Raw genomic sequence first — 10,000 nt, forward strand, 5'->3', positions numbered from 1 at the left:
GTGTAATGGTGTAACGGTGTAACGGTGCTGGTGTAACGATGGTGATGTAACGGTGTAACAGTGTAACGGTGGTGATGTAACAATGGTGATGTAACGGTAGTGGTGTAACGGTGTAACGGCGGTGATGTAACGCTGTAACGGTGTAACAGTGGTGATGTAACGGTGTAACGGTGGTGATGTAACGGTGTAACGGTGGTGGTGTAACTGTGTAACGGTGTAATGGTGGTGGTGGTGTAATGGTGTAACAGTGTAACGGTGTAACGTGTAACGGTGGTGATAAATGTTGGAGAGTTCTGATCTTGGTCTGACCTTGGCCTGGCTGGACCGGTACAGTGATGTTTGCGTGCCGAGGCCGACAGGAAGTAGGTCAGCCGGTAAACAGGTTTACTCTGATGTTGAAGAGCAGCTCTTAGTATATTTAGAAAGGGGGTCAGTGTGGCGTCTCGGGCCTAATCTCCACTAATCTCCCGGCCAAGACTTTTCCTCTGAGGAAGCTGGATTTAGAAGATGGAGTTGACAGAAACTTCCAGACGCTGCTGAACTTCAGCTGGAACCAGACGTGCAGGACTGAGGCCCCGTCTCCACGGAGCAACAACGCTGGTGTTTTCATGCGTTTTGGTCGTTCGTTTACACGAAAACAAAGCTCAAAGTCTCCAAAAACCATCATTTCTGAAAACTCCGGCCAAAGTGGAGATTTTTAAAACCTCCGTCTTCACGTTTGCTTGTAAACGGAGAGAAACGGACATTTAGTCTTCAGAACGTCACATTATTATTTGAACTGTTTTTATAGTTGTGTTTTGATGTATCTGATGTAAGCCCAGTGGATATTTAAAGCTTACAGAAGGCTGCATTTAACTGCTGCTATGTCATTCCTGCAGTATTTCTGCAGCTGTTTTGGTCACTGCTATTATTTGTAATATATTATATTATTTGTAATCAGCACAAATTATCTGTCCCCATATGATAAAATCCAACATCCCCCTGATTTATTTTACAACTCGAGTACCAGAAATAACAAAGTCCTTAAAGAGTCTCCTCACCTCTCCCCCGGAGCTGTTGAATCTCTTCAGGTGTTTCACGAACTCCGACCTGGAAGCGTTTTGTACCGCGATCAGCGACGCGCTGCCGTTGGCTACGCTGGAAACAGGAAGTAGAGATGGAGGCGAGCAGGAAACAGGAAGTAGAGATGGAGGTGAGCAGGAAACAGGAAGTAGAGATGGAGGTGAGCAGGAAACAGGAAGTAGAGATGGAGGTGAGCAGGAAACAGGAAGTAGAGATGGAGGTGAGCAGAGCGTCAGACAGGAAGTAGAGATGGAAGTGAGCAGAGCGTCAGACAGGAAGTAGAGACGGAGGTGAGCAGAGACAGGAAGTAGAGATGGAAGTGAGCAGAGCGTCACAGACAGGAAGTAGAGGTGGAGGTGAGCAGAGACAGGAAGTAGAGATGGAAGTGAGCAGAGCGTCAGACAGGAAGTAGAGGTGGAAGTGAGCAGAGCGTCAGACAGGAAGTAGAGATGGAGGTGAGCACAGACAGGAAGTAGAGATGGAGGTGAGCAGAGCGTCACAGACAGGAAGTAGAGACGGAGGTGAGCAGAGACAGGAAGTAGAGACGGAGGTGAGCACAGACAGGAAGTAGAGACGGAGGTGAGCACAGACAGGAAGTAGAGACGGAGGTGAGCAGAGACAGGAAGTAGAGATGGAGGTGAGCAGAGCGTCACAGACAGGAAGTAGAGGTGGAGGTGAGCAGAGACAGGAAGTAGAGGTGGAAGTAGAGATGGAGGTGAGCAGAGTGTCACAGACAGGAAGTAGAGGTGGAAGTAGCTACCTGGTGTTGGGGGCCAGACCTCGCGGGGCGTGGGGACTCAGGCAGGGGATGGACATGATGCTGATGCTCAGATACTGGCCCTGATTGGTCCTCCAGGACTCCTCCCCCTCTACACAACCAATCACAGAGAGACAGAGTAAACAACCTCAACATCGGAGCAGGTTTAGAAATGATGTGCTTCTACTTAAAAATCAGGTTTACCTGGTTCTGGGTCCTGGTCCTGGTCCCGGCTCTGGTCCTGGTCCTGGTCCTGGTCCTGGTCCTGGTCCTGGTCCTGGTCATGACCTCTAAAACGGCCGGAGGAGCAAATGAGAAAGGTATTAAAGCTGCCAGCAGCGTTGGTCGGGCCCGGTGACACCTCATTCTTGGTCAATAGAAAGTACCATTTTCATTTATTTATTTAGCACACTTTTTTTTTAAAACAGTGCATGGAGGGAACGAAGCCCGAAGCGCTTGTACAGAGTTCCACTCCCATCAACAACTGTGATGAAGTAACAAAGATACAACAAATTAAAAAAACTATAAATATAAAAGAGAATATGGATACACGGTCTGGATTACATTACGCTGCCGGGGGACCAACATGATCCACTGAGCGTGTCCAGCATCCTCCTCTTTCCTTTCTCAGTTATTAATTAGAAGTATCTCACACACATACACACACATAGCCTCACAGATATATACACACACACACACACACACACACACACACACACACACACACACACACACACACACACACACACACACACACACACACACACACATAGCCTCACATACACACACATAGCCACACAGATATATACACACACACACACACACACACACACATACATACACACACACACATAAACACACAGACATACATACACATAGTCTCACAGATATATACATACATACACACATATAGCCACACTTACACACACACACACACACACACACACACATAGCCACACAGACATACACACACACACACATACACACACATAGCCTCACAGATATTTTTATTTTATTTTATTTATCCTTTATTTATACAGATAAAACACTTGAGTCCTAAGACTCATTTTCAAGTGTGACCTGTTCACATCCACACAGTTGCATAAAACATAAAAATGAGACATGACAAGATATGACAGGACATAACACTTGAAACTGATGCAGAGTGGAAATGACAATACACTATAACCGTTAAATAGCTGGAAAATAGAGATATCAGGTTAGTACACTAGCCCCAGACAAAAATAAAACTTGTAGAACACAGACTAGCTTATGTGCTTTAAATGCTTAGCTGCGGCAGAGGTCATCTAGTGCAAGTACAAGATAAAGATGCACTCTCCATGTCTCTAAGCAAAAGCTTAAAACTAGCAAGGGGAATCAGGTTCGTCAACTTCAGACTCTGTTGCAAGGAGTTCCAAGCGGACGGGGCTGCAAAAGAGAACGCCCTTTTGCCTTTCTCTGTGCGGACCAAGGGGATGGAGTAAGTAATGATATCCTGCGTACGGAGATCGTATCTGGATTGCTTGCGTGAAAAGTAGACAGAGAGGTAGGGTGGGAGCAGACCAAGAATGGATTTGTAAATGAGAGTGTACCAGTGGAGGGTTCGGCGGATGGAAAGAGATGGCCAGTTAACCAGACAGTAAAGCACACAATGGTGTGTAAGTGGTTTACAACTGGTTATGAAGCGCAGCGCTCCATGGTACGCAGCATCCAGAAGTTGGAGATATATACACACATACACACACATAGCCACACAGACATACACACACATAGCCTCACAGATATATACACACATACACACACATAGCCACACAGATATATACACACACATACACACACACACACACATAGCCACACAGATATACACACACACACACACACACACACACACACACACACACACACACATAGACATACACATCGGCTCGTTCACCTGCTGCTGCTCTGTAGTTTTTGGGGTTAGTTAATCGCGGTAGCTTAGCTCAGATTGTGATTGGATCTCGAGACTTGGGACGATTGCTGCTCGTGTTTCGGCCGGTTCCGTGCCTGTTCTGGTTTTTTTTTCTTCAGTGCTGTATAGACGTCTGTTGGACCTACTGACTTCCTGGCTGTAGAGGAAGTGCTGTATCGGAGCTGGTAGGAGTGTGTTTTCATGAGTTAAAACTATCCTTGTGTTATTTAGATTTTCTTTGTGACTTCAATACTTTGGGTAGTTGGTGCTGTTTTTGAAGTTCTTCATGAAGGCTTGTCGACTTTTCTTTTTGTAATGGCAAATGAGGCTGGACCCTGGAGCGATGTGGCAAAAGAATCTCCCGCAAGGGATAAATAAAGTATATTCTAATCTATTGTGTTCTAAAATCTGAGTGTTTCTTACCGACATCCAAAAAGCGAGTGGTTTGATTTCTTCGCTGGTAAGAAAGACAGCTGACATTCTTCTGGTCTGGAGACGAGAGCAGATTTAATTTCAGAATAAATGTACATCATGTGACTAACGTTGCAGAAAGAATCAAAAGATAAACGTGTATGTGACCTGAGTTTGGCCAGTGTCTTCACCAGAGCGTACTCGCGTCGCTGCGTCGACGGCATCCACCTCTTCTTCTCTGCTCGCGCTAAGCTCCGGCCTCCGAACCCGAACATGGCAGAGAAGCCGAAACGCAGCAGCTCACCGAGACACCAGAAGCTGCACATGTCCACCTGCTGCAGGTGACCTGCAGAAGAAACCAGACATGACCTGATCTGACCTGCAGAAGAAACCAGACATGACCTGATCTGACCTGCAGAAGAAACCAGACATGACCTGATCTGACCTGCAGAACAAACCAGACATGACCTGATCTGACCTGCAGAAGAAACCAGGGGCCTCATTTATAAAAGAGTGTGTAGGATTCATACTAAAAGTGCACGTAAAGCCAAAAGCTGAAAATGGCGGGCGCAAAAAATAATGCGGATTTCTAAAACCATGTGCAAGCACACTTGCACGCAATGTTTTCTTTATAAATCACAGTCCAGCTGGAAGGATGCGCAGCTGAATCCGCCTCATATCCCGCCCTCTACACGCCCACTTTTTACCTTAAAAGGGCAATGCAAAGTAGTATTTGCATATTAATAAGCCTGCTGAGCATGTGCAGCGCCACCTGCAGTCTGTTTGGGCGTCAGCATGAATGAGACGTGTCGAGCCACCGAGACACTGAATTTCACGGAGACTGAGATGGAGATGTTGTTGATGAGGTGGAGGACAGGAAAACCACATTATTTGGTGGTCACAGTAAAAGTATAAATAGTATATAAATAGTATATAATAAAGAGAGTGAGTGGCAGCACGTTGTTGCTGCGCTAAACGACGTGAGCGCCACCAAGGGCGCAATTTCCACTGGGGACAGGGGGGACATGTCCCCCAAACCTTTCAAAATCATGTGGGTTTGAATTTTTTTGAATTTTTTTTTCATTGTTATCCTACCTCACATGGGCTAAAATTACTTTGAAAATCAATAAAAAGTTGTTATTATTATTATTATTATTATTATTATTATTATTATTATTATTATTATTATTATTATTATTGTTCATTTTCCATCTTCTGGATTGAAGCTTTCCTTCACTGAGGAGAATCTGAGACGGTCAGTGATTTGATAAGAATTAGGTTCTCCATGCTTGGTCAGAAAACACACACACACACACACACACACACACACACACACACACACACACACACACACACACACACACACACACACACACACCAGGCCATCTGGCCACATACCTGTTATAACCTGCGTCTCTCTGGACGAATCTGGTTTCCTCTCCATCTGGTGTGTGTGTGTGTGTGTGTGTGTGTGTGTGTGTGTGTGTGTGTGTGTGTGTGTGTGTGTGTGTGTGTGTGTGTGTGTGTGTGTGTGTGTGTGTGTGTGTGTCACTGCTGCAGCTCTAGGTTTCATGTAACATTAACTTCACTGGAGTTTCATCAGAAACATCGTCTGTATTCCAGACCAAGACAAAAAAATAAAATAAATATATATATATAAGAGCTGTGATGTCATCGGCTCCTCCCCCCGGCTGTGATGTCATCAGTTCTGATTAGGCATTGTGACACGGTGGCTGACGTGAAACTCCAGCTTCCTCCCCCTGCAGGGCCGACACCTTTGAACAGACTTGAACCACGGAATGAGTTCCTGACTGACTGATATGTTAATACCAACTCCATATGATGAAGTTCCTGACTGACTGATATGTTAATACCAACTCCATATGATGAAGTTCCTGACTGACTCATATGTTAATACCAACTCCATATGATGAAGTTCCTGACTGACTGATATGTTAATACCAACTCCATATGATGAAGTTCCTGACTGACTGATATGTTAATACCAACTCATTTGGCCACAGACTTGAACCAGGAGAACTCCCTATGGGGTAGTTTACAACTTAGTGACAGTCATGCCAAATGCCCGATAACGGTATTTGGCCACAGATCACATCTGACTGTAAATTACTTTTTGTCTCTCACTTGGCTCGTTTATTCCTGCCTTTTGTGCTTTGAACTTACTATATAAAAGTCATGATTCCAACCACTCTGGGTCAGCACACCAACCCAGACACGCTCTGTAGGTCTGCTCACCGCCGGCTACTGAATAAAACTCACTACACCACAGACTAAAACTCTCTACACCACAGACTAAAACTCTCTACACCACAGACTAAAACTCTCTACACCACAGACTAAAACTAAATACACCACAGACTAAAACTCTCTACACCACAGACTAAAACTCTCTACACCACAGACTAAAACTCTCTACACCACAGAATAAAACTCTCTACACCACAGACTAAAACTCTCTACACCACAGACTAAAACTCTCTACACCACAGACTAAAACTAAATACACCACAGACTAAAACTCTCTACACCACAGACTAAAACTCTCTACACCACAGACTAAAACTCTCTACACCACAGACTAAAACTAAATACACCACAGACTAAAACTCTCTACACCACAGACTAAAACTCTCTACACCACAGAATAAAACTCTCTACACCACAGACTAAAACTCTCTACACCACAGACTAAAACTCTCTACACCACAGACTAAAACTAAATACACCACAGACTAAAACTCTCTACACCACAGACTAAAACTCTCTACACCACGGACTAAAACTCTCTACACCACAGACTAAAACTCTCTACACCACAGACTAAAACTCTCTACACCACAGCGACTTCTGAACTGGATTTGATAATATTCTTCAACAGTTCCTACATGGGGAGGCCGTCCCCTCCGAATATCCTACTATAAATGGGCGGAGCTACAGTGAGCCGGGGATTTAATCAACGCGATGCTACTGTTGGACATTTGTTTCCTCCGTCCGGAGTCTGGGACCGGAAACCGGAGAAGAACCAACACTTGAGAATCGTACCCAGGACGATGTGCAGCGCGGCCGTTACCGGGTCTCTGACTCCGTGAACCGAACAGGAAACCACGTCTGTAGAACCTGAAGAAGACAGATAATCAATCAATCAATCAATCAATCAACGTTATTTCTAGAGCACTTATCACAAATAAAAATTATAAAGTGCTTTACAGTAAAAGGCTGAGCAGGATAAAAGAAGTATAAACAAACAGGAGTTAAGAACATAAAAATGAAATAAAAGAACAGTCCCCAGGTGTCCTCAGGTGTCCCCAGGTGTCCCCAGGTGTCCCCAGGTGTCTTCAGGTGTCCCCAGGTGTCCCCAGGTGTCCCTAGGTGTCCCCAGGTGTCCCCAGGTGTCCCCAGGTGTCCCCAGGTGTCCTCAGGTGTCCCCAGGTGTCCCCAGGTGTCTTCAGGTGTCCCCAGGTGTCCCCAGGTGTCCCCAGGTGTCTTCAGGTGTCTTCAGGTGTCTTCAGGTGTCCCCAGGTGTCCCCAGGTGTCCCCAGGTGTCCCCAGGTGTCTTCAGGTGTCTTCAGGTATCCCCAGGTGTCCTCAGGTGTCCCCAGGTGTCCCCAGGTGTCCCCAGGTGTCTCATCTTCAGGTGTCCCCAGGTGTCCTCAGGTGTCCCCAGGTGTCCCCAGGTGTCCCCAGGTGTCTCATCTTCAGGTGTCCCTAGGTGTCCCCAGGTGTCCCCAGGTGTCCCCAGGTGTCCCCAGGTGTCTCATCTTCAGGTGTCCCTAGGTGTCCCCAGGTGTCCCTAGGTGTCCCCAGGTGTCCCCAGGTGTCCCCAGGTGTCCCTAGGTGTCCCCAGGTGTCCCCAGGTGTCCCTAGGTGTCCCCAGGTGTCCCCAGGTGTCCCCAGGTGTCCCTAGGTGTCCCCAGGTGTCCCCAGGTGTCCCCAGGTGTCCCTAGGTGTCCCCAGGTGTCCCCAGGTGTCTCATCTTCAGGTGTCCCTAGGTGTCCCCAGGTGTCCCCAGGTGTCCCCAGGTGTCCCCAGGTGTCTCATCTTCAGGTGTCCCTAGGTGTCCCCAGGTGTCCCCAGGTGTCCCCAGGTGTCTCATCTTCAGGTGTCCTCAGGTGTCCCCAGGTGTCCTCAGGTGTCCCCAGGTGTCTTCAGGTGTCCCCAGGTGTCCTCAGGTGTCCCCAGGTGTCCCCAGGTGTCCCTAGGTGTCCCCAGGTGTCCCCAGGTGTCCCCAGGTGTCTCATCTTCAGGTGTCCCCAGGTGTCCTCAGGTGTCTCATCTTCAGGTGTCCCCAGGTGTCCCCAGGTGTCCTCAGGTGTCCTCAGGTGTCTCCAGGTGTCCCCCGGTGTCCTCAAGTGTCCCCAGGTGTCCCCAGGTGTCCTCAGGTGTCCTCAGGTGTCCCCAGGTGTCCTCAGGTGTCCTCAGGTGTCTCATCTTCAGGTGTCCCCAGGTGTCCCCAGGTGTCCCCAGGTGTCCTCAGGTGTCCCCAGGTGTCTCATCTTCAGGTGTCCCCAGGTGTCCTCAGGTGTCCCCAGGTGTCTCATCTTCAGGTGTCTCCAGGTGTCCCCAGGTGTCCCCAGGTGTCCTCAGGTGTCTCATCTTCAGGTGTCTTCAGGTGTCCCCAGGTGTCCTCAGGTGTCTTCAGGTGTCTCATCTTCAGGTGTCTCCAGGTGTCCTCAGGTGTCCCCAGGTGTCCTCAGGTGTCTTCAGGTGTCTCATCTTCAGGTGTCCCCAGGGGTCCCCAGGTGTCCCCAGGTGTCCCCAGGTGTCTTCAGGTGTCCCCAGGTGTCCCCAGGTGTCCCCAGTTGTCCCCAGGTGTCTCATCTTCAGGTGCCTCATCTTCAGGTGTCCCCAGGTGTCCCCAGGTGTCCCCATGTGTCTCATGATGAGGACAGCTCTTACTCACCAGCAGGAATGATCCCCACTGGGATTGCTGGTCTCACTGGTTTCTCCGGCTGGTCTGCGTCCAGCTGAGCTCGGAGGACGAGAGCGTGACACAGTTCAGCCACGGAGCCGTCCCCCCCGACACAAACCACCCTGGAGGACAAACGTGGACAAACGCTTCAGTAGGTTGGATTATTGCAACGGCATCTTTACAGAATTAACAAGAAATCTATCAGGAGCTGCAGCTGATCCAGAACCAGAACCAGAACCAGAGCCAGATCCTTACAAACACCAGGAAACTGGACCATATTACACCAGGAAACTGGACCAGGAAACTGGACCATATTACACCAGGAAACTGGACCACAGTACACCAGGAAACTGGACCATATTACACCAGGAAACTGGACCACATTACACCAGGAAACTGGACCACATTACACCAGGAAACTGGACCACATTACACCAGGAAACTGGACCACATTACACCAGGAAACTGGACCACATTACACCAGGAAACTGGACCACATTACACCAGGAACCTGGACCAGGAAACTGGACCATATTACACCAGGAAACTGGACCATATTACACCAGGAAACTGGACCATAATACACCAGGAACCTGGACCAGGAAACTGGACCATATTACACCAGGAAACTGGACCACATTACACCAGGAACCTGGACCAGGAAACTGGACCATATTACACCAGGAAACTGGACCATATTACACCAGGAAACTGGACCAGGAAACTGGACCATATTACACCAGGAAACTGGACCATATTACACCAGGAAACTGGACCAGGAAACTGGACCATATTACACCAGGAAACTGGACCATATTACACCAGGAAACTGGACCATATCACACCAGGAAACTGGACCATATTACACCAGGAAACTGGACCACATTAC

At 47.9% G+C, this 10,000-nt stretch overlaps 1 protein-coding gene across 1 annotated transcript in view; it reads right to left on the minus strand.

The window, feature by feature from the left end:
• LOC133445655 (ceramide kinase-like protein) overlaps positions 1-10,000 on the minus strand; it is a 68,590-nt gene that overhangs the window by 16,539 nt on the left and 42,051 nt on the right. Inside the window, exons 5-11 of the mRNA XM_061722979.1 lie at positions 9,103-9,233; positions 7,245-7,319; positions 4,350-4,527; positions 4,194-4,259; positions 2,024-2,109; positions 1,823-1,931; positions 1,041-1,137 (exon numbers count right to left, since the gene is read on the minus strand). Of these exons, the coding sequence (XP_061578963.1) occupies positions 1,041-1,137; positions 1,823-1,931; positions 2,024-2,109; positions 4,194-4,259; positions 4,350-4,527; positions 7,245-7,319; positions 9,103-9,233 (742 nt within the window). The remainder of the gene's footprint in view (positions 1-1,040; positions 1,138-1,822; positions 1,932-2,023; positions 2,110-4,193; positions 4,260-4,349; positions 4,528-7,244; positions 7,320-9,102; positions 9,234-10,000) is intronic.

This window comes from Cololabis saira, chromosome 6 (genome assembly GCF_033807715.1).
Source record: "Cololabis saira isolate AMF1-May2022 chromosome 6, fColSai1.1, whole genome shotgun sequence".
In the NCBI taxonomy this organism is placed as follows: Eukaryota; Metazoa; Chordata; class Actinopteri; order Beloniformes; family Belonidae; genus Cololabis; species Cololabis saira.